We start from the raw sequence: 24,331 nt of genomic DNA on the forward strand, positions 1-24,331 counted from the left end.
TCTAAACTTCTGTCTATAACAGATTATGAACTACAGATCCTTTCAAACCACATTTATCATGTCTGACATTAATCAATGATGATTAATCCTTAACCCAATCTGTGTGACTTCTATTCCTTATGTCCAGTATGTATAAACATTGTAATGCTGGTTTACTCTTTCACTGTTTTGAGATTCTCCCATGCCCCTACAAGAACCAATGGGTGTATTTAAAATGGGAACCTGTGCAAATGTGGTGGAAACACAGACAGTTCTCAGGACTGTTTCAAACTCCCTCTTAAACAGTGTTCCTACTGTCCCATAAAATTACACATACTGTACATGACTTGGACTCTTTTTAGGCTGCTGTGGCACACACTATGTGACTGAACTGGACAATCACAAAAAAAAAAAAAAAAAGATGCAGTTTGACCAGTGAGACGAGCATACATTTATATGGGTACACAGTAGGGATGTTTGATAAGACTTATTTTAGACTGATAATAGTATTTACTCTTGAGTACTCACCGATATTGAGTACCTAGTCCGAAGTAAAATGATGATTTCCCATTGTATCAATCCGCAGTGTAGCGGCAACTACTGGTGACGCGGACTTACTCGATGTCTGTCTTTTTTTTGCCTTATGTATCTATGGCTGGTATCGGCAGCCTTCCTGAGTACCCCGCACCTTCAAATAAGGCCGGCATCAGCCCGATACCTGGTATTGGTACTCGCCCATCCCGGGATTACCGTCACAACGGCCCACCAAGGTAAACCATAACGACAATGCGGCCTGCAACAAAAATGAGTTTGACACCCCTATACTGTAAAACATAAATAAAAACAGAATACAATGATTTGAAAATGCTTTTCAACCTCATTCAATTGAATACACTACAAAAACAAGATATTTAATTTTTGAATTGATAAACGTTTTGTTGTAAATATTCTCTGATTTTAAACTTAATGCCTACAACGTAAAAAAAAAATGCTGGGACGGGGGCTACAAAAGACTGGGAAAGTTGAGGAATACAGAAAAAAAACACCTGTTTGGAACATTCCACAGGTGAACAGGTTGGAAAAACAGGCGAGTGTCATGATTGGGTATGAAAGAAGCACCCGAAAGGCTCAGTGGTTCACAAGCAAGGATGGGGCAAGGTTCACTACTTTGTGAACAAATTTGTGAGCAAATAGTGCAACAGTTTAAGAAGAACATTTCTAAATCTACAACAGAAGGGAATTGACTGATTTCATCATCTATGATCCATAATATTATCCAAAGATGCTGAGATTCTGGAGAAATCAATGCACGTGTGCGGGAAGACTGAAAACGAACACTCAATGCCCGTGACCTTCCATCCCTCAGGCGGCACTGCATTAAAACCCGGCATCATTGTGTGAAAGATATTGCCACCCTTCAAAATACCACTGATAATTAACACAGTTAATCGCTATATCTACAAAAGCAAGTAAAACTCTACCATGCAAAGCGAAAGCCATATATCAAAAACACCCAGTACCGCCGCCGGCATCTCTGGCCCCCGAGCTCCTCTGAGATAAAGACTCACGCAAAGTGGATAAATGTGCTGTGGTCTGACGAGTCCACATTTCAAATTGTTTTTGGAAAGCATGGACGTCGTGCCCTCCGGGCTAAAGAGGAAAAGGACTCTCTGAACTGTTATCACCGCGAAGTTCAAAAGCCAGCGTCTGTGATGGTTTGGGGGGGTGTTAGTGCCCATGGCATAGGTAACTTCCACATCTGTGAAGGCAACGTTGATGCTGAAAGGTACATACAGGTTTTGGAGAAACATATGCTGCCATCCAAGTCTTTATCAGGGACGTCCCTTCTTACTTCTGCAAGACACATTCTGCACGTTACAACAGCATGGCTTTGTAGTAAAAGAGTCCGAGTGCAAGAGTGGCCTGCCAGCTGTTCATACCCATTGAAAATGTCTGAAGCGCAAAATATGACAATGGAGACCCCGGACTGTTGAGCAACTGTAGTTGTACATCAAGCAAGAATGGGAAAGAATTCCACTTCCAAAACTTCAACATTTAAGTGTCCTCAATTTCCAAATGCTTATTGGATGTTGTTAAAAGGAAGGTGATGAAACAGTGGAAAACATGCCACTGTCCCAGCTTTTTTGGAACATGTTCCAAGCATCAAATTCAAAATTAGTGAATAGTTGCAAAAAATAAAAAATAAACAGAAACCAAAACAACACAAAAAAAGTTCATCAGTTTATGCGAATGATTTGCCAATCAATCTCGCTTATGCCCTGAAACAACAACTGTGAAGTTGCAATGTCGTTTACCTGCAGTCAAAATTAGTGGCCAATGGTCAGCCACTCATGCGATAGTTGCAGAACCCCACACGCTGCGCGACAGTTCAGCCGGCTTGGGCTGCGTTGCTCGGTGTGTGGCGGGCCTTATTGTTTCGAGATTCTCCCATGACCCTTGAAAGAGCAACAGGTTCCTGTGTCGATGTGCTGGCTACACAGAAAGTTCTTGGGACTGCTCCAAGCTCCCTCTTGCAGAACTATTATGACAGAAATATACTGTACACTCATTCATGGCATGTACGGTATGACAGTTTCCTGATTCTCACAATATCCACAATTTGTTGTTAAATTAACGCACGCTTTTTAAATACTGTACTGTATTTTAAATTGTGTGGCTTTTGGGTCACTTCAGGAAAAAAACAAAACAACAACAAAAAAACCCATTCGATTTCAAGGTGAAAGAATGACATTTAGGTTACTTTAATTGCCGTCAGATGTCCTCAAACGGGACCCCGTGTTGTTTTGTAAGGGTTAAAGAAGGGGACGTGGGTTTGTTGGACGGCTGGGGCGTGTGTTATCTTGGGTTTTGTTTTATGGCAGAGGAGGAGGGGAGGGGGGTGATTGTCAACTTTCGACGGGGTGAGTGAGTCAGAAAGAGAAGCAGGCATGACGAGAATCAGGCCGGCCACGGACGCAAGAATCCGCGCCCTGGAGCTGCTCGGGGTGGCGCTCTCTGCGTGCGCGTGGATCTTCACGCTGGCGGCCACGCTCAGGTCGGCTTGGCTCACTCTGTCCACCGAGCTGCTGCCCACGGAGAGCTACGAGCTGGGCCTGTGGGAGACGTGCGTGGTGCAGGACGTGCAAGGCGCGCTCCTGTGTCAACGCCACGACAGCCCGCTGGCCTTGCCGCGTGACATCAAGCTGGCGCGCGTGCTCGTGTGCGCGGCGCTGTGCGCCGGGCTGCTGGTGCTCGCGCTCGCCATCCCGGGCTTGCACGCGGTCAACGCGCGGGTGGACGGGCGAGTCAAGAAAGCGATGAAAATGTGCGGCGGGGCGCTGAGCATCGCGTGCGGCGTTCTGGTGCTCGTTCCGGTGTCGTACGTCGCCCACGTCGCGGCCCTCCGCTTCTTCGACGAGTCGGTGCCGGACGTGGCACCGCGCTGGGAGTTCGGGGACGCGCTCTTCTGCGGGTGGACCGCAGGCGTGTTGCACCTGATGGCGGGGACCGCGCTGCTCGCCTCCTGTGCGTCCCTGCAAAACCTTCACGCCCCCGCCCCACTGGATCATCTGCGGCCGGGACCGAGAACGGAGTACGTCTAAAATCTGCAGACTTGAACACTGTTTCCCAACCTTTATTGGGCCAATTAAGGCACACCCAACAAAAAGTAATTCCATACTCCAATAATAATGATCAACTTTCCTTACTCAGTGCGTGACATCTGTGCCTGTTTAGGTGAACACAAAACCATACATTCATACATTGAAAACTCAGAAATTGGGGCACTTGTCAATCAACCGCTGTACTTTACATTAGATAATCTCACGGGACACTACTGAATAACAATACCGCTCAAATATTGTTACCTAAATAATGATGCGCTCATGTACAAATCTAATCGCCCATGTGAAATATTGATGAATGCCAATAGGTAGGCACACAGCAGGTTAATTGTACCTTCTGCCATCTAATGGAAGAGCATGTCATTGTCCTTTCTGTCACTATGTCACTGGTATAGCTACATAAACAAATGTACTTTTTTTTTTTTTGGGAAAATAAATAATACTTTTTGTGAAAATGACAAAAGTAAAATGTAATCATTTACCATCGTTGGTAATTCCTATTGTAGAAAGTATGAAGTAGTTCTAGGTGACAGTACAATTCACAAATTTCTTTTCAATGGCAGAGGCAAAACAATGTGTCCAAAAAAATAGAAAATAGACACACACAAAAAAACATTCACACATACGGGCAATTTAGAGTCTTCAATTAACCTACCATGCATGTTTTTGGAATGAAGGAGGAAGCTGGAGTACCCGGAGAAAACCCACGCAGGCACGGGGAGAACATGCAAACTCCACACAGGCGAGGACAGATTTGAACCCGGGTCCTCAGAACAGGGAGATGTGCTAACCAGTCGTCCACAGTTCTGCCGTTTTATGATAATGGCCACCTAAAATATCTAAAAAAAACAATGTATTAAATGTGATTCAAAAAATGAATATTTGAAAGTAAAACTATTTAAAACAAAAAAAGGTACCATAAATACAAAAAAAAATTCTAAAATAAATGATGATGCTCGTGGCTGGAAAGAGGGAAGAAATTGTGACAAAATAAAAATTTAGAGGCACTGATGTGGTGGAGCCCAGTATTTTTTTTATTTAATTTTTTTACAGTGCCCTGAATCTCTGACTAAGCCTCAGTTTTAGTCACATGAAGTCAAAATCCATGAACATGACCGCCTTTACATCAAATCTGATTGTCAAGTGTCATTTACTTTGATGTTGTGGAGCTGATTAACATTAAATAAATGCACAAGATTTGTGAAATTCTTTTGCAAAACAATAGGAGGAAGATGTGAGGATTGAGCAAAAAAGTAGGGGGACTCGCCTAAAAAAGTTTGGGGCAAAGTTTTATGAACTGATGAAGTGTCATTGTTTGTGCTTGCATGAGTTTTAACAGGCTCAGTCATTGATGTAACACATGATGGCAGCAGCAAATTAACTCAGAAGAAACATTTTATCTGAAACATTTTATCTACTAATTCAAAGAAATTCAAACTGATTGGATAATGACCCGAAACACACTGAACAAACTCTATAGAGCATGCATTTTGTGGGGAATGTCTGTAAATGCGTCGCAAAAGAGGAGTGCAAAATTCAGGTGCAATTAAACACCGTATCGTCTCATTCAGTTGAATGTGTTTGATGTAAATCTGTTCCAATACCTTTGCGCACCTAAAAATCCTGTGTATCTGATCCAGATGTAAATACCTGGAAATAAAAGCTGAACTGTAGATCCCGTCTCATATTCGTCTTTTTCATCTGTTTTCAGTCTACAGCAAAAAATAAAGGAATCGGCTTCATTGTTCCAAAACTCTTACAGGGATTGTATGCTGTTTCTTTCTATCTATCCGTAGCCAAATTATGTTTGAATAGACAGGTCGCAGGTCAAACGTGATCGCTCAAAGCAACCGCAGCAGTGCAACACCTCAACATAAAAGCGTTGCTTTAATTGCTCTTTTCCTGTATGGGACAATGGAGTTTATAAACAAGAAGTAAAGTATCCACCTCACATTGTTCACCTCACTGGCTCTCATCAGCAGCCAAACAGCAACACTTTGTAGCCATCACCAGCCAACACTGCATAGGGTGCAGTGCTCGAGTCGCAGGTCTCGGTCTTTGAGGTCGTAAAGCTCACACTCATTCCCATGTGATTTTCACGAATACATTGCTTCTTCCCTGAATTCAAACCTCAAATCTATTTTATATAGTGAGCTGGAGTTTTTCTTACGTGACTTTGTGCGAGAGGTGGGGTATACCCGGACTTAATTGCAGCGCATGTATAGACAAACAACCATTCCTACTAATGGATAATTTAGACTCGTCTTTAATTAACCTAACATGCATGTTTTCGGAATGTGGGAGGGAGCCTGGAGAAAGTCCAGTAAGCACAGGGAGAATATGCAAAAAAACACACAGGAAGGCCAGAGCGGAGACTCAAACCCGGAACCTCAACTGTCTGTGAGGCAGACATACAAAGCCTCAAAATCAATACTATCTATTATAATGAACTGAAATGCAATTAGTGCTATACCCCCACAAACCACCACCATTTTTTGTTCCATGTTGTTATTAAGCTCGTGACCCGTGTGAGGATAAGCAGTACAGAAGATGATAGAAAAAAATAAAATAAAGAAATAAGTTTTATCAACTGTAATTACTGCACGTTCGGACAAGCTGAAACTCACAACAGCTGCAGTGTTGTGTTTCTTTCAGGGGCGTGGCCTAATTGAGTGACAGTGTTCATGAACTAATTCATATTTTATGCGAACATAACTGAACTTTGACACACTATATACGAGCCGATTCAGTGTAGTTGCCATTCATGTTAACATGTGCATGGTGCATTCAGGGACACTGAGTAAATGGGAGAGATTGTGTTCTTTATAGAAAAAATATGATTTGTATGAGAATACTTTAGTTAAAACACTGTACGATTACACTGTCATAGTATGGAATTTATTTTGTTTTGTAATATAGGACCAGATAAAATAAAATATTTGGTTAATATAGTCAGCCAGAACTGCTAGCAAGGCAGTTATCAATGTCCTTTCACCATTGTTCCTGTCATACTGAGCTGCGTGTTTGTGTTTGCACATTAAGGACACAAGTCCTGTTTTTGTTTTAATTCCTCATTTAAAAAAAAAAAAAAGAAACCCATTCAAGCAACAAGTTTTTACTGATGTTGTTGAAATTGTACAGTGAAAGCTGCAGCCGGCTACTAGTGTGGACTGAATGGGTGGCAACAATGGGAAAGTTAAACACAGCAACAACATATAGTTTTGAAGAAAAAAAAAAAGAAAGAATGATGAACTCATTCAGTTTGGGAACTTTAAACATAGTTAAATTTTGAATTCTGAACTATGAATTAAAAACGTTCGTTTTCAGAACGGTGAACTGAGCTTTGAACTAGCTCGCGTAGAAAATGAACTTCCCCAACCCCGTTGAGTGACATCAACAACATGGCCGGTTAGTCTCTGTGTCAGCGTATGGATGGGAGTTTTTGTGGTCTGTAACTGCGTTTTAATTTTGTATTTGTGTGTTTCACTAAGGTTCACTAAAGAGCTGAAAATGCATCGGCAACTATTATTCTCCTTTTTTTTTTACGCTTTACTATCGGAAGCTCAGTTTTAACTCAAATTGTGACCAAGAGACGGCTTGTAACTACAAAAAATTCATAATTTATAATAATAAGCTAAGGTGCCATTGTACAAGCTATGCTAATCCAATGGCTAACTCAACACTACTAAAGTGTGGTATTTCCCGGCTCAGGGGCGATCAGTCTCTTATAGAAGCGTCGCCAGGATTGCACAGTCTTTCCAGACCAGATCCAGAAGCCTGACGTTATCCCAACGATCATGGTCATCAGGTACTTGATCATGAACATGGTGAAGTCCGGCGTCAATGGAGCAAAGTTTTCCGACGGGCACGGCAAAGCAAAGCGTTTGCAGGTCTGCATGCGCCATGTGTACTCCCACCGCGGACGCAGGGCCTGCTCATAGAAGTGGCAGGCCACCACAGTGGTGGCAGGTAGCGTGTACAGCATGCTGAACACACCGATCCGCACCATCAGCTTCTCAAGCTTTTCTGTCTCAGTACCGCCAAGCTTCATGATGGTGCGGATGCGAAAGAGAGACACAAAACCAGCCAGCAGAAAAAAAGTGCCGACGAGGAGGTAGACAAAGAGCGGAGCCAGCACAAAACCCCGCAGGGCATCCACGTCGTACACACCCACGTAGCACACACCGGTCAGAAGGTCGCCCTCCACCTGTCCCATCGCCAAGATGGTGACGGTTTTCAACATTGGCACTGTCCAGGCCACCAGGTGGAAGTACCGAGAATTTGCCTCGATGGCCTCGTGACCCCACTTCATCCCAGCTGACAGGAACCAGGTGAGGGACAGGATAACCCACCAGATGGAGCTTGCCATGCTAAAGAAGTAGGACACTATGAAGAGTATGGTGCAGCCCTCTTTCTTGGTGCCCTGAATCACCATCTTATAACCGTCCGCCTTGAACTTGTCCACACAGACGACTTTGTCCTCAAGCAGGAAACCGGTGACATATACTAGTGCCACCATGAAGTAGCAACCTGAGAGAAAGACAACAGGTCTCTCGGGGTACTGAAAGCGCTGCGTATCTACCGCATATGTGAGGACAGTGAAGAGTGTGCTGATGCAACAAAGGACAGCCCAGACAGCGACCCAGAGCCGCCCAAACTTGAGCTCCTCCTCTGTAAAATACACCAGTCCATTGGGTTTGGAGACCTCGCAGGGGGCACCGCAGTCCTTGGCACCAAGGAAGCGGTAGCTGAGGTAGGCTGGCACCCCTAACTGCGGTGGGCAGGAAAAGGCTGGGTTGCTTGAAGTGTGGGATGGAAAGTTCAACACCTTTCCGAGGTCAGGTGTCGGTGTCGGACCATTACTGTTAGATGTGTTCTGACCCACGCAGATCTCTCCGGCACTGTGGATAGGGAAGTGTTCACAGCGCAGCCTCTCAGGCCACTGAAAACCAAATTTATTCATCAGTGCTTCACATCCCTGTCGGGCCCGTTCGCATAAAGTCCTGCAAGGGGGGATCGCCTGCTCCAAAACTGTGCACACCGGTGCGTACATGGAGCACAAAAAGAACTTAAGGTCTGGCGAGCACTGGACTTTGACGAGCGGGTAGAACTGGTGAACTTCCAGCCCTGCGTCTTCTTGGTTGGCATGGCCCAGCAGGTTGGGCATGATGGTCTGATTGTAGGCGATATCGATGCACAGCGGGATTGAGATGGCTTGGCAAAATCCATGTTCCGGGATGGAAAAACCCTTCTGTTCTTGAGATGAGCCTGGCGGGATGAGCAATGGTAAAGTGTAGCTCAACCACCAAGGCCAGATCCCCCACGTTGCCATGATGGTCCAGTCCACCCAAAGGAGGGAAAAGTAGTTCTCCTTACCGACTCGTCACTGCCCAGCTCGTCACTGCTGCAGTTCCCTAATAAGTGTCTCCGCCTTGCTGCACTCGTGCATGCCTTGCATCTCCCGCATCTTTCAGATGCAAAGTTGTCTTTGTTGCTCAATGTGAAGCTCTGCGGTTCTGTATTATGTTTTGTTTTGTTTTGTTTTAATCCTCCGTGAGTCTCAAGCTTGGAGGTCGGTTTCCAGGCGCCCCCCTCCCCACCATGGGGGCATTGAGGGATGGAGGGGGAGGGTGCCTTGAGACTCAGTCTGCTCTGCACCAATTTGATCCTATTTTCATCCCTTTCTTGTCACTGATTGGATGAGGAGGCGGTGCTATAGGCAGTGATAGGTAGAACAGAAGCACTGCCGCCTTAGAATGACCTGATGGAAGACTTTTAATTCTTGTGTATATGAGTTCAACATGCAAAGATCACCAAGGCTCTTCAGACCAACAAGAATCTGGACAGCTGAGGAGGAGATGGAGACAACAATGGAGAGGAGGATTAAGAAGAGGAGGAGGTGGTGAGGGTTGTTCAAATGCAGCTCAGAGGGGGAAATAAAGGGTCTCACAGCACATAAACATTTTTGCCCAGCCAAAGTTTTTTTTTTGTCTGAAACGACTGAAAATTGTGTTCATCTTCTCATCAGAGAGCACTAGTAGCACAAATGCATCTTAGCACTGTAGGCAGGCAGACCACTATCCTATAATCCATTTATTTAGCGACCCAAACCCCCGAAAGGCGACTATTTTTCAAAAATCGACAAGCACCGAATTTTGCAACTTTTAACTCAACACAACTTATTTCGCATTGATTGAGCAAACAAAAAATGCAGTTTTGGTGTTAATACGTGAATACTTACGTAGTTTTGTGTCGTCATCATGACACCATTTAAAACAGAGGTTTTATAGATGTTTTGCCACTTTTTCATCGTGAAGTGTGCACATGTCAGAGGAATTTGTTTTCCAATCAAATTGTCTGTCAGTGTTAATCCAACTCTTAAAAGGTTGAGCATGGTCAGATTAAGGTGTTTATATGCATTTTAAAGTTTGGTTTCAATGGATTTATTACAATACTTTGTTTCTTTTATCCATATTAATATTAGTGCATGTACGAGATGTTAACTGCGAAGTAACAACTATCAGTTCAACAGCACAACTTGTACCAGTTACCTAGTAGCGACCATAACTTTAACGAGGTGAAAGGGCTAGCATCGCCAACTAGCGTTCGGAGTCAGATATACATTAGTTTGGCCAATGATCATATTTAACCCACAACACAAAAACTGGGACTTTACAGAGAAGTTTAAACAATTGGAGAGAACAAACTGTCAGGAAACGTAAACGCAAAACTGACGTCTAAAAAACATCCTCTACACAGAAGCAACTATGGGTTGTTGCACAGTTGAAGCTATGTTATAAACAACCTATTAAAATCCAATTCAAACACGTTAACATGACAAGCTGCAAGAAAGAGGCCCAGATGGACTCTGGGACAGCAAGGAAAATTGGGCTCTGGCTACAGGTCAGCAGGGAGACTGTGAAATGAGATAAATGAGATAAAAAGCAAGACAAGAGGACAAAGACGATTAGAGGCATGAATGAGGACAAAAACGCTTAGAGGCATGAAAAGAAGACTGAGAAAGTTCCAGGGGCCTCCTTCAGACAGTAACCCTTTAACAGTGCAGGAAGATGTCGTGTCAAGAGGAGGATAACAAACCCCAGAAGAAAAGTCCACTTAACATGTTCACTGTAAACAGAACCCTCGGACAGTTCCTGTTCCTGTCTCTAAAATGAACAACATGAAAGAATGAAATTGAAGTTTTTCCACATGTTAAGAAGAAGAAGAAGAGAAGAAGAAGAAGAACCGACACAATCTTCGCTGCATTACATTTCGACATTTTATACTGCCTTTCAAACAGGAAAAAAAACAAACTAGCTAGCAAAGAAGTTTGTAACCACAGATGTTTACAACACATCCAACACATTTTCTGAGCCGCTTCTCCTCACTAGGGTCGCGGGCGTGCTGGAGCCTATCCCAGCTGTCATCGGGCAGGAGGCGGGGTACACCCTGAACTGGTTGCCAGCCAATCGCAGGGCACATAGAAACAAACAACCATTCGCACTCACAGTCACAGTCATGCCTACGGGCAATTTAGAGTCTCCAATTAATGCATGTTTTTGGGATGTGAGAGGAAACCGGAGTGCCCGGAGAAAACCCACACAGGCACGGGGAGAACATGCAAACTCCACACAGGCGGGGCCGGGGATTGAACCCGGGTCCTCAGAACTGTGAGGCTGACGCTCTAACCAGTCGGCCACCGTGCCACCTGTTTACAACACACAACAGACAAATGCAACAAAGTCTAAAAATAATATACATTAAAACAATTGAAATCTTCTTTTCCTTTCGTCTTGTCCCTTTAGGGGTCGCCACAGCGCGTCATCCTTTTCCATGGAAGCCTGTCTCCTGCATCCTCCTCTCGAACACCAACTGCCCTCATGTCTTCCCTCACGACATCCATCGACCTCTTTGGTCTTCCTCGAGCTCTCTTGCCTGGCAGCTCCATCCTCATCATCCTACTAGCAATATACACACTAATTCGTCTGTCGCCTACAGAACACCTCACCACTGTTCTGCTGCCCTCGTACATGTCCTGTATTATTCTAACATACTTCTCTTCCACTCCAGACCTCTGCACATCACCCTTCTTCTTAAAAATGGGCACCAGCACACTTTTCCTCCATTTCTCAGGCATCTTCTCACACGCTAAAATTCTATTGAACAAGCTGCTCAAAAACTCCACAGCCACCTCTCCTAGATGCTTCCATACCTCCAGAGGAATGTCATCTGGACCAACTGCCTTTCCATTTTTCATCCTCTTTAATGCCGTTCTAACTTCGACCTTACTAATCATTGCCACTTCCTGGTCCACCACACTTGCCTCCTCTACTCTCCCTTCTTTCTCATTTTCCTCATTCATCAACTCCTCAAAGTATTCTTTCCATCTATCTAGCACACTACTGGCACCAGTCAACCATCGCTATCTTTAAGCACCCTAACCTGCTGCACATCCTTCCCATCTCTATCCCTCTGTCTGCCCAACCTGTATAGATCCTTTTCTCCTTCTTTAGTGTCCAACCTAGCATACATGTCATCATATGCCACTTGTTGGGCCTTTGCCACCTCTACCTTTGCCCTATGTCGCATCTCAATGTATTCCTTTTGCCTCTCCCCGGTCTTCTCAGTGTCCCACTTCTTCTTAGCTAACCTTTTTCCTTGTATGATTTCCTGTACTGTGAGGTTCCACCACCAAGTCTCCTTCTCTCCTTTCCTGCCAGAAGATACACCAAGTACCGATCCGCTATGAAATTCTTTGGATGAACGCTCATATTTTTTGGGCAAAGTTTTAAGCCATATCCCCTTCCTGACGCAACCCTTTGCATTTATCTGGGCTTGGGACCGGCCTACAGTTTGCACTGGCTTGTGCCCCCCATAGGGCTGCATTCATTAAAACAATTGAAATCAAACTTGTCAATTGTCACAAACTTCAGAGGGCAAAAATCAAAGGCTAATGTTTATTTATGTTGACATTGTTTGAGTGTCGTGAATGAATTTTTGTCAACGGATAAGATCAGAGATTCGCCGAAAAAACAAACACGCAGTAAAATATTCACACAAAGCTTCTTCCTCTTTTATCTTTCCGAACTTTGTGCTACGTCCTGTCAATCAGAAGAATCAAACAAATGGTAATGTATTAATTAATCAACTCGTTCCAGGAAAACAACTTTTTGTGGATAAACACATTTGTTTGACATCGCCGACAAGTTTCACGTGATGACAAACAAAAGAAACAAACAGGCAAAAAGTTTGTTATTGTATGTAATGTTACAATTGTATACAAGACGTTGCGTCGCTTGGATGTAAATAAAGTTTGTGAATGTCACTTGTGATCTGCCAGTAGTGGTGGTAGGATCGGTGGCAGCTTGACTTACAAGTTTAATTGGTTCCGTGACCAAGCTTATAACTCAAATCACTCGTATATCAAATCGAATTGCAGTTAGTTCAGTGTGAGCGTCTGCTCTGTGCTCCTTGCTAGTGTTTTCCATTTGTATTTATGTGTTTGACTGTTTGTCCCATTCAACAAAAAGCTGAAAGTGCATCGGCGACGGTGGCTCTACTTTTTATTTATTTAAATAATTTTTTACTTATCTCAAGTGGCAGCATATCTGAAGCTCACTCCTAACTCGGATTCTGGCTCAAAAGAATGCACAGCTTGTAACTTGAAAATCTCGTAAATTGGGGGCATTCATAAGTGAGGACACAGTATTTTAGCATGTCTAGAGAAATAGTCTACAACAGTAACAGTTTTTGTTCATGTCTACCGTAAAGATTCAAATTGAAGCTGCAACTTCCCCCTCACCCCATCTTTGAAATCAAAGTTTTGGCTTATTTGCGTATTTTCCCGATCCCAGGATCGGCGTCTATTCTTAGCTTTTACCACTAAAATTGTGTTTACTGTTCATTAACGTTTTTGATGAGCGCCATGTTCACGATTTTAAATGAAATCCGCACATATTGAAGCATTCTGATCAGTGTTCAGATATGCTCTGCTCAAACGCACACCCTTATCATGCCGAAAACGCGACTGCATTTTTTTGTTGTCCATATGTTGTTGTGGCAATAGCTGTATTTTTGCTTGTGTTACAGTTTGCTGTTTTCAATTTTTGTTTGCTCCAGCAGCCCGCAACCCTCGTGAGGATAAGCGGTAAAGAAAATGGATGGATGGATCAGAATCAGAATCATCTTTATTTGCCAAGTATGTCCAAAAAACACACAAGGAATTTGTCTCCGGTAGTTGGAGCCGCTCTAGCACGGATGGATGTAGGGTTGGCTGTTTTTGTTTTCGCTCATATTTTTATGTATTCTGAGCTACCTGACAGCGCCGTGTGTAGTTCTGCAGTTAGCTAACACTCCTCCAAATGAGAGGCAAAGTCTTCTTGCTTCAAACTGTTTATTTGTCGTAAATGTTCATTCGAAGTACTTTTAACACAGCATCACTGCCATTATCATCCGCCTAACTTCAGTCTGATAGCATAATGCTAACACACAATGGCTAAAGCCAAAGAAGGGCAAATGAAAATCATGCAATGGCATCACTATTTTACATTTTAACCATCAAACAACTGTTACTTTAGCATAAGCGCAGCAGTAACACATACTGTACAGTTCAAAGAGAACATCCAACAATACTCACAGGTACATTAAATATTCTCTCTGCTTTGTAGAAACAATTAGAACTGCTGGTGTTTAAAAGTTGACTTCTTGAGAGTGTCTACCTGTGTCACGCTACTGCCACCGAGGGTTCATTTGTTTGTCTCGCAGTCTGTTCAAATTGTTTTTCTCGCATTTACTGAGATATTTTGCTCGTATGGAACATAGGAAATATTAAAAAGGGTTTATTTTCTACACAAATTAGATTAATTATTCATCATGACTCTTGGGGACAGAATTGACGAGCAGCTAAGAGATGCTAACAGACGCTAAGAGAGCAAGTGGTGAAATTAAATATGCAGTCATTATTCTGGGGAGCTTCTCGCATCCAACAGAAATTTCCCTTTGAGTTCAGAAAATGTTTGACTGTAATTTCCCTTTTAATGCTTACATACGGTTCGGGTTAAATTTGACCCATTTTTATATTTGACAGGAATAAAAATACATCAAATGTCATTCTTTCACCATGAAATTTGCTGACTTAAGTGACCCAACATACACAAAAATCAAAATTTTTTCAAATGCCATTCTTCGGCACAGGTGCTACAATGTTTGTCTACACTGAGGCCGTTTCGGATTAAATATGACCCCTAGCTACTAAATTTGGTTTTAGAAATACCAGTGTGTGTGGAATTGAGGAAAATGGTGGTAGTGATGGAAATCATGAAACTGTTTAACTGTACATACCATAAATGTGTGTATTTTTTTTAGGACAGAGTGCAAGAGGGAGTTTGAAATTGTCCCAAGAACCGTCTGTGTTTACGTCACATTTCCCTTGAATACATGCAAATGCTGCTCTTTGAAGAGTCCAGGGGGAATCTCGAAACGGTGAAAGTGTAAAGCAGCGCAGAAACGATTGTACATACGAAACATAAGTCTTGAGACAGGTGCAAGAGCTACACCTGCAAAAACAAAGTAGGGAGTACAGTACAGTGGTGCCTTGAGGAATTAGTTTATTTCATTCCGTGACCACGCTCGTATCTCAAATCATCTTTCCACAGTGAAATGAATGGTAATGCCATTAATTCAGTCCAGCCTAAAAAAACAAACAAAAAAAGATTGTAATGTGTTTTTAATAAGAAAAATAGCACTATAAAATTGAGGTTTTTAAAATCATACATTAATGACATATTTACATAAATGTAAATAGTTTTTGCCACATTTTTTTCTTCAATTCAATAGACATTCCAATTCTCCTTGTGGTATGTGTGCTTTGGCCACCTGGGGGCAGTATAATACAGACAGAAACACTCACGAATTCGACTTTCACAACTGACTCAGTAAGCTGCAGTAATATTAGTCATTTTTCCCAAATGATAAAGAAATGATACAGTGAGTATTGTTATATTGTGTGACTACATGTGTTGCCCCACTGGTGCTGTTCAAATATCCATTGCTGAAAAGGTTACAACACTGATGCTACCTGTCTGTCCATCCATCCATCCATTCTCTGTACTGCTTATCCTCCAAAAGGTCACAGGTGTGCTGGAGCCTATCCCAGCTAACTTTGAGCGAGAGGCGGGGTACACCCTAAAATAATTGGTTCACTTCTGCCACCATACAGCGCTCCTATCTCAATTTCTGGCAAGTCAGGGCAAACGCGACGACTTGTATCGCTGAAACTCGTAAGTCAGGTGACTCGTATCGCAAGGTACCGCTGTTCCTGCAAAAATACACTTTCCCTTTTCCATGAAAAATTGTGCTTAATCATTCATATATTTATGTCAGGCAGGCTATTATTTTTATTATTTTTAAAGCGCTATAGTTCATAATTGGATATACATATTTATTATGAGAATACTCTTGGCCTGGGTCAAAATTGCGTGTTATTTGTGCATGGAAAAAGATCACAATGTTCAGGTTTAACTGATTGCTCATCTTCCCAGGCTGAAGATGTCACCAAAACTTGGCGTTAGGCAGAAATGAAGGTTTGACTCGCTCGCTAGGATTGAAGGTGTTGCGGAACTCTGTCTCCAAATGGACGCCGGCCACCTTGAAGATGGACATGGCTGGGAAAAGACAAGAGATTGACACGGGATGCTAAATGATCGCAATGACCACCTGCACGAAGGGGTCGGCTCTTACTGTCCCTCAGGTGCATGACGGGCGGCGGCAAGGAGTTAAAATACAGGTGTTCCAGGGCATCTGCCGCTGAGATCCGGTCTGCAGGCGGCAGCATGAGCATCTTCTGAACTAGGTCTTCAGTTTTGTATGGGAGTCGACTCAACCTGATCCAGATCAACCAGATCCGCTTAGATAACCCATAATGTCACTGGAATGTTAGTTAGAATAAGAGAACCTCGTATTTTATGAGCAGTGTGTTAGCACATTAGTGTGTTCAAAGTATTTCTTTTGGGGAGACTTTTCCTTTCTCACCTTTTCCACACAGAGCGAATTGGCTTCAGTTTACAGGAAAGAGACCAATCTGTAACAACAAAGATCATAGCAAACTAAAAAAAACAAAGATCAACTGTCATGTGATCATTCCAGGGGGCCCTGGAAAAAAGTACATAGGACCATGTACTTTTTTCTTGGGTCCCTGTCAGTCATGCTGCTTTCCAGTACTGTATGAAATTTCTGCGCAGAAGTGGAACAACTAGGGCGCACGAGAACAATGATGTCTTACTAGCGGCATTTTTTCCCAACTCCTTCTTTCCACTACTGTATGACATTTTCTGCTCACTAGCAAAATAATTGTTTTACTAGTGACGTTTTTCTGCTACTGCCTTCCCCTAATGTAAGAAATTGCTGTGCAGTACTAGAAACTCTTAATTTTAACATTTTTCCACGACTGACTTCTAATACTGTATGACATTTATGCACAGTAGTAGAATAACTGCACTACGTTCCAAATTATTATGCAAATATATAATATATATATATATATATATAATTTTGTGTGCATGTGTTCTCGACAAATATAGATGATTCTTCTTCTTCAGGTGGAACTGACACATCCAATATGGCGAAGGTGCTGATTTATCACAATGGGCTAACCCACTCAAGGCAGCCTCTATGGATCGATGTCTATGGAGCACACAGGAAGTGGGTATGACAAGACCAGACTGACCCGGCTGATAATTGGGCAGCCGGCTGACTCCGGGCCAGCTCTCCTCTAATGGGATTCCAAGCACCTGCAGGGACACAAAAGTGTCAAGGCTTTGTCAAGGATCGCCTTTGTCACCTGCATCTGTGCAGCTAAGTTAATAAAATTCATTACTTTATTTCATTAAAAGGGAATTTGATTAAAAGAGGAAAAATGTTTGCTCTACCGACCATCCAGATTTTCTGGAGCTGGTCGAACACATCTGTGACTCCTGGAAATGCCGGCGAACCTTGCAGCATCTCTACGAAGATGCAACCAGCGCCCCTGGACACAGATGGAAGTAATTGCAAGTCATGGGTCTCAAGTCTTAACCTTCACCAGTCACCCTACTGTGGCAAAAATCAATCAAGCCATGTCGAGGCCTATGCTTCTACTGTAAATACATTCTACGTTTAACGATAATTGCTGAAAACGTGCATACTCTGAGAACTAAGTACTGCAGGACTCATTTGTAGAGATGTAGTGGTCAAATGTTTTTCACCGTTTCAGTTTTCCTGTTTATATGTGCCATGTGATTGGCTGGCGGCGAGTTCAGGGTGTGCCCCGCCTCTCGGCCGAAGATAGCTGGGATAGGCTCCAGCATGCCCGCGGCCCCTTGTGAGGATAAAGCGGTACAGAAAATGGATGGCTGGATGGATGATATTTTTGGGGTGTGGCTAAAATGGGGCACAGTGACACACTTGGGCCCCTGGCAAGAGTCAGTCACCTCTCCCCCACTATCAAAGAACTTGAGCGCCTTTGTTCGCATCAGCGGTTATGCGCCGCACTTGCAACGTGCAGCCTACACCCAGAAAATGCATCTCCCCTTCAGCGGAATAGCAAGGAGAGGGGAATTTGACAGTGTGACGGTGTGAGGACAGGGGTTTCGCACTGACAAAGCAGCTTTAGAGTGCCTAGTTGCGATTCGGTGGGATATATTCCAGCCATTGGTGGCTTTAAGCTGATTTTTACAGTTAAAACATGTCGCTATGTGTTGGTATAAGAAAGATGGTAGACAAAGTAGCATCCATTTTTCTAGGTCGAAGTTGTGGTATTTCTTTGACAGTTGACAGTTGAGTGTGGCGTGATTTCAATACATTCAGAACTTCAGACAGCATCTGAGTGTGGAGAGAATGGCCATTATTATTTTTCACCATTATGAAGCCTTAGTTTATATAAATTTGGTGATTTTTTTTAGCAGGGTTGTTAACAAACACTCTTCTCTGCGGTGTGTGTCGAATTTAAAATGTAATTGACTTAAAGTCTAACTCAAGTCCATCACCTCTGCCCCTGACACACACCATAAATGTATTTCTAGTGTTTCTGATCTCAATGGTGTTCTGACCATTTACTCGAAGCCAAGACTCACCAGATATCCAGTGCTGTCGAGTAATCTGTAGATCCCAGCAGGACATCAGGCGGGCGGTACCACAACGTCACCACATCGGAGGAGAAGCTCTGACAGGGGATAGATTTGGAACGAGCCAGACCTGCACGTGGAACCACAAAGTGGGTCTATATCGTCACAGCAACAGGACGTGCAGCAGGTAGAGTCCACATATAGAAACCAACCAAAATCGGCCAGTTTGAGTTCTCCCAAGTAGCTGATGAGCAGGTTCTGGGGCTTCAGGTCTCGATGGAGGATCCGGCGGTTGTGGATGAAGGTGAGACCACGCAGCAACTGGAACATGAAGACCTACGAGCAGAAGATCCATTTCATCTGATCTAGACTGGTGTAGCCAGTCTGCTTCAAGGATAAACACATTTTTTATGTATTTATTTCGAAACCCTCAAGAAGAAATTCCACTTGCACTCTGCCATTTTTTTCAGAGGTGGGATTGGCAATAAATATTGACAATGAATGGATGAATGCATAGGGACTCATACCCGCACATTATGAGAGTGTAGACCTCCAGGATGCTGGTTCATGTACTGGGCCAAGTCCGTCTGCTGCAATCACACGCATGAACAAGTGAACGTCTGCTGGTGCCTGAAGCCCATGACAGTGTATGCCACCACCTGCGGGTCATACGAGGGCATCGTACCACGTATTCGAAAACGAAGGTGAGCGAGTCTCTGGCGTGAATGATGTCATGCAGGAGGACGATGTTGGCGTGCTTCAGGCCTTTGAGCAGTGAGGCTGTGCGCGCAAGCACACACACACACAAAAACACACGCACATGCGCGCACACAGAAGAAGTGCTCTATTGTCACACTGTCAATGAATCACAATATTCGACACTGACACTGACACACACTGGATCAGTCAAAGGGGAGCAGAGCAGGGGGATTGGATTGACATATGTATACCCCCTCTAAAAGTGCAACGAGGACAATTCTTTTAGTTGTGCTGTGGATTAACAACATTTGGGTTTGACAGCAAAGGACGACTTCTTATTCATCTTTTAATGCAGAGCTGGGCAAACGTTTGTGCTCGAGGACAGATAGTCCAGGTCATCTGCCAATGAGGTTTAAAAAAAAAAAAAAAAAAGAATCTAATGTGTATTTTAAATATGTGGAACAGTTTATTTTATTAATTAAATATGAATTCTCATATCTTCAGTGAATAGTATTATTTATATTTAATTTCATTCTAATTAATTAGGCAATAATGTAATAGAACAAATGTAAAAAAAAAAAAAAAAAAGGTTAAAATGTGTATGTAAAATAAAATATTTTTGAAATAAAATTAGAACATTTGGATCATTCAGAATTTATGTTACTGCTTATTTTATTTTTATGTACAATAAATCAATTAAAATTAGATAAATGAATACACACTGAATAAATACATTTTAACTACTGATTGTGCAGTGGTACACTTGGGAGCGTGGGTTCAGTTCCTCCATGCTGAAGCAGGAATTAGATGATTTTTTCATGCCATTAAATTATCCTGAATTGAATGTTATTTACTCTTATGTAACTCATTAGACTTGTATTTTTATTAGGGCTTTCAAAATTAAAGCGTTAATTCATGATAAATCACCCCAAAAAAATGGTATTAATAATGTATTAACTCAGATTAATCGCCCAATTTATTTTGACCACACACGCTCCTTTACCTTAACCGTGGATGGATATCTGAAATGCGGTGCTGGGTGCTATAAGGTCAGTGATCAGGTCATTGCTTACGCCGGTGTAAAGATGAGAATAAGGAGACTCCGACAGGTGTGCTTGATGCCAAATTCTCCATCAAAAGTCACCCCGATGGGAAAACAAAGTCGTATAATCTGTCTGTGGTGCAGCGCTGAACTCTCTTTTCACCGAAGCACAAAAAGTTAAAAATACCATCTCAAAGCAAAATGTGGCACTCTGTGTGGTATATTTGGCACCTGTTAATAATCACGATTAATCAAAATTCAAGTGTGCTCAATCTGATTAAAAACATTAATCGATTGACAGCCCTAATGTTTCTGCTAATAAACACCTAAATCAATATGAAAGATATGAGTAATGGCCAGTCAAAAGGTGAGTGCTGTACCTTTTTTTTTTTTTTTACAATGTGCAAAGTGTGTGTGTGTTTGTGTGTTGCTTATTACCTTCTCTGATGGCAGTGAACGGCATGCCCTCCTCTGTCTTTGTCTGGATCACCTTCAGCGCCACAAGCTGCCCGTTGATCCTCCACACACCAAGGAAGCATCATCATCATCATCATCATCATCATCAACAAAAACAACATCATCATCTTCATCATAATCAGCAGCAGCAGCTCCCTGTGCACCCATCACCACTGAAATTCACAGGTGGGAAGTAACAAAGCAAAACTATTTTGTTGCTGTGCTTAAGTAGATTTCTCAGGCTTCTGTACTTTGGGTATTTATTTTTCTGATGATTTTTTATGTTGACTCCCTACATTTGAAAAGAGATAAGTGTACTTTCTACTCATTGTCAAAATAGGCTAGTTACTTTTTCAACCTTGACAGATGACATGAAAAAAAAGAACGAAATAGAAAAAGGTCAAGTCAACCACAGTTGAGAGTTTGAGCTTTCTAATCTGAAAAACACATCCAGTGGCGACTTGATTTACGAATTTAATTCTCACCGTGAACATGCTCATAACTCGTAACTTGTATTCAAAACATTTATCCCAATAGAGCCACTGTTCCTCACAAGGGTCGCGGGCGTGCTGGAGCCTATTCCAGCTAACATCGGGCAGGAGGCGGGGTACACCCTGAACTGGTTGCCAGCCAAACACAGGGCACATTCACACTCACATTCACACCTACGGGCAATTTAGAGTTGTCAATTAACCTACCATGCATGTTTTTGGGATGTGGGAGGAAACCGGAGTGCCCGGAGAAAACCCACGCAGGCACGGGGAGAACATGCAAACTCCACACAGGCGGGGCCGGGGATTGAACCCCGGTCCTCAAAACTGTGAGGCAGACGCTCTAACCAGTCGTCCACCGTGCCGCCTACATACAATAATCCATCCATCCATTTTCTGAGCCGCTTCTCCTCACTAGGGTCGCGGGCGTGCTGGAGCCTATCCCAGCTGTCATCGGGCAGGAGGCGGGGTACACCCTGAACTGGTTGCCAGCCAATCGCAGGGCACATAGGAACAAACAACCATTCGCACTCACAGTCATGCCTACGGGCAATTTAGAGTCTCCAATTCATGCATGTTTTTGGAATGTGGGAGGAAACCGGAGTGCCCGGAGAAAACCCACGCAGGCACGGGGAGAACATGCAAACTCCACACAGGAGGGGCCGGGGATTGAACCCGGGTCCTCAGAACTGTGAGGCTGACGCTCTAACCAGTCGGCCACCGTGCCGCTACATACAATAATAACATAATTAAATAAGAATGTAAAGAATTAAACAGTTTGTGTATCATGATAATTGATTTTGTGGCACTTCTTCATGTGTGTGCGCCTTGGCCATCGGGGGCAATATATTGCAACACAGAAGAAGTTGTTCATGTTTTTGACAGAGGATAAAGAATATATGCCTATGTAAATCTATGCTCTGTTTACATGTGTGGCTACTGCTTGTGTTTAAATGTGTTTTTTCAAGGTTTATAATGATCACAACATTGATGCTAGGTTCGTTAGCCTGTCTATGACGTTTTGCATCATGCGTTAGCATTAAGCCAGCAGACTTGAAAAAACGTTTGTGGTTTTAGTTAAATATAAAATATGTAATTCTTTTTGTCTTATGTTTAGTTTTACAGTAAAGGTCAACTGGGACTTGAAGTAATTGACAGTAGAAAATAATTTTTCTTTTTTTCTTTACTGTTGTTTTAGTTCATTTCAGTCTCCACCTTTTTAGTTTTACTTAACTAGATGAGTTGAATCAGTACTTATTAGGCCTTTTTTTTAAACATCTGTATCTGTATCTGTACTTCTAAGTAATCACATCAAGCACCTTAAAATTTGACACCCAGTCATGTGACTTCTGACCTGCTGATGCCTTTATAAACGGATGCGTATGAGCCTTCACCAACTTTCTCCAGGCTCACGTATGAGTTGGCTGTTCCAAACTGAAGACCTGGTTTCTGATCCCAAACACACACACGCACACACACACACACACACACACACACACGCACGCTATTGTAGCACAGGCCTCTACTTCAGTGGTGCCGCTAAACGTCACCTGAGTCGTGAAATTGATGATGGGTGTCAGCTGACCCAAATGAAGGGGTCCTGGCAGTTTTTCTGGCTCCATGGGTCACTGTTACTACGGCCTCGCTGCACCCGAAGCCGTCGCATCTGCAGTGTGTGGAACCAGTGAGGCTGCGGGCCAGAACTGTCCGGATCCAGCTGGGCCATGCAGACAGAAAGTTGAAAAAACATCTTAAATTTAAAAGAAAAATCGAAGAAACCAAGTGAACAGAAGGGAATGCAATATTAAAAAAATGCATTCATCCATCCATTTTCTGTACCGCTTTAGTAGGGTCAGAAGTCAGCTTTAGCCTATGCCAGCTAGGGTTGCAAAGGGGTGGAAAATTTCTGCAAATTTTTCCTGGGAAGTTAAGCTGTGGAATTTTGGAAAGACAGCGATTCCCAACTGTTTAGATGCCAACACTGTAGATGCCACAAGATGGTGACAAAGCACTAGTTTGGTCTAAATGAAAATCCCCAATTCTCTTCAGCATAGTTTATTGGCATCAAGATGCCATAAGATGGCGACAAAGTTATACTTTTATTGCTTTGGCCTGAAGACAAAGGTGAATAAGTGTTTCAGGGTGTAACGGAGGATAGGTTAAAAACTAAATCCGCCAATAGGTGAATTTGTGAATATACGTGGATTCATTGTATTACAAATTAGAAACTTTACATGGGAATTAATTGGGAATTGAGGATAATTAGATGAAAGACAATGTACAGTGTTCAATGAACCTATAAATGTTCTCGGAATGTGGGAGGAAACCAGAGTACCCGGGGAAAACCTCTGGGAAAAAATTGCCACCTCCACACAGGAAGGCCAGAGCCCCGATTCAAAACCGCATCCTCAGCACTGTGAGGTGGATGTGCCAGCTACTTGTCAACCGTGCCTCAATATAAAACATCGAACAGACAAATCCAGAAAACATGAAGCAGCTGAAAGTATATTGGAAGCACTCAACTAGTGTGGATACCAGATACCTCAGCAGCCGGCAGCGATGAAGAACTCTTGCTCTTCTCGACGCTCCTTTCCTCCATTTTCAACACCTCCACCTGTTCCCCCTCCCCCTCCTCTTCCTCTCCCTCTCCTGGTCCTATGCCCCCCTCATTCTCCGCTCCCCTGCCACAGCAGCACCTCCTCATCCAGCCGTCCATCGCTGCTTGTTCTTCTTCTGCTGCTGCTCATATGACCAACATGCTGTCTGGAGGAGAGCAAACACGGTCTCATGACTACTTCTTCACTCCCCCCTTTGCGTCCCCCCAGGCAGGAGAACAACAGTGTCATTCAACATGCGGGATATTGCTGCACTCCAGTGGACACAGTCAAGAACTTCCCTCAAGTACACCCATCCATCCATTTTCTATTCCACTTGTCCAATGTC

General features: G+C 43.1%; 3 protein-coding genes across 6 annotated transcripts; 1 reads left to right on the plus strand and 2 right to left on the minus strand.

The window, feature by feature from the left end:
* Positions 1 to 2,884: 2,884 nt before the first annotated feature.
* LOC133474188 (putative claudin-24) lies at positions 2,885 to 4,799 on the plus strand. Its single transcript, XM_061765672.1, has one exon. It carries the CDS (start codon positions 2,928 to 2,930, stop codon positions 3,579 to 3,581), a length of 654 nt encoding a protein of 217 aa, XP_061621656.1. The 5' UTR covers positions 2,885 to 2,927; the 3' UTR covers positions 3,582 to 4,799.
* Positions 4,800 to 6,267: 1,468 nt separating this feature from the next.
* LOC133484297 (frizzled-7-like) lies at positions 6,268 to 9,106 on the minus strand. Its single transcript, XM_061786601.1, has one exon. The coding sequence runs from the start codon at positions 8,932 to 8,934 to the stop codon at positions 7,288 to 7,290; it is 1,647 nt and encodes a 548-aa protein (XP_061642585.1). The 5' UTR covers positions 8,935 to 9,106; the 3' UTR covers positions 6,268 to 7,287.
* A 6,206-nt stretch (positions 9,107 to 15,312) lies between these two features.
* cdk15 (cyclin-dependent kinase 15) lies at positions 15,313 to 24,011 on the minus strand. 4 transcript variants are annotated; one of them, XM_061786617.1, is made up of 13 exons: positions 23,931 to 24,011; positions 22,974 to 23,105; positions 22,743 to 22,837; positions 20,880 to 20,959; positions 19,386 to 19,480; positions 19,228 to 19,290; positions 18,913 to 19,036; positions 18,710 to 18,830; positions 17,532 to 17,625; positions 17,326 to 17,389; positions 16,632 to 16,680; positions 16,341 to 16,483; positions 15,313 to 16,264 (listed from the first exon to the last, which is right to left on the minus strand). In XM_061786617.1, exons 1-13 carry the CDS (start codon positions 23,985 to 23,987, stop codon positions 16,152 to 16,154), a joined length of 1,230 nt encoding a protein of 409 aa, XP_061642601.1. In that variant the 5' UTR covers positions 23,988 to 24,011; the 3' UTR covers positions 15,313 to 16,151. The 4 variants fall into 4 exon arrangements, with proteins under 4 accessions (XP_061642601.1, XP_061642593.1, XP_061642609.1 ...); XM_061786609.1 differs by having other exon boundaries at positions 15,313 to 16,483; XM_061786625.1 differs by having other exon boundaries at positions 15,313 to 16,483; positions 23,912 to 23,999.
* Positions 24,012 to 24,331: the final 320 nt, after the last annotated feature.

Source organism: Phyllopteryx taeniolatus, chromosome 1 (assembly GCF_024500385.1).
Source record: "Phyllopteryx taeniolatus isolate TA_2022b chromosome 1, UOR_Ptae_1.2, whole genome shotgun sequence".
Classification (NCBI taxonomy): domain Eukaryota; kingdom Metazoa; phylum Chordata; class Actinopteri; order Syngnathiformes; family Syngnathidae; genus Phyllopteryx; species Phyllopteryx taeniolatus.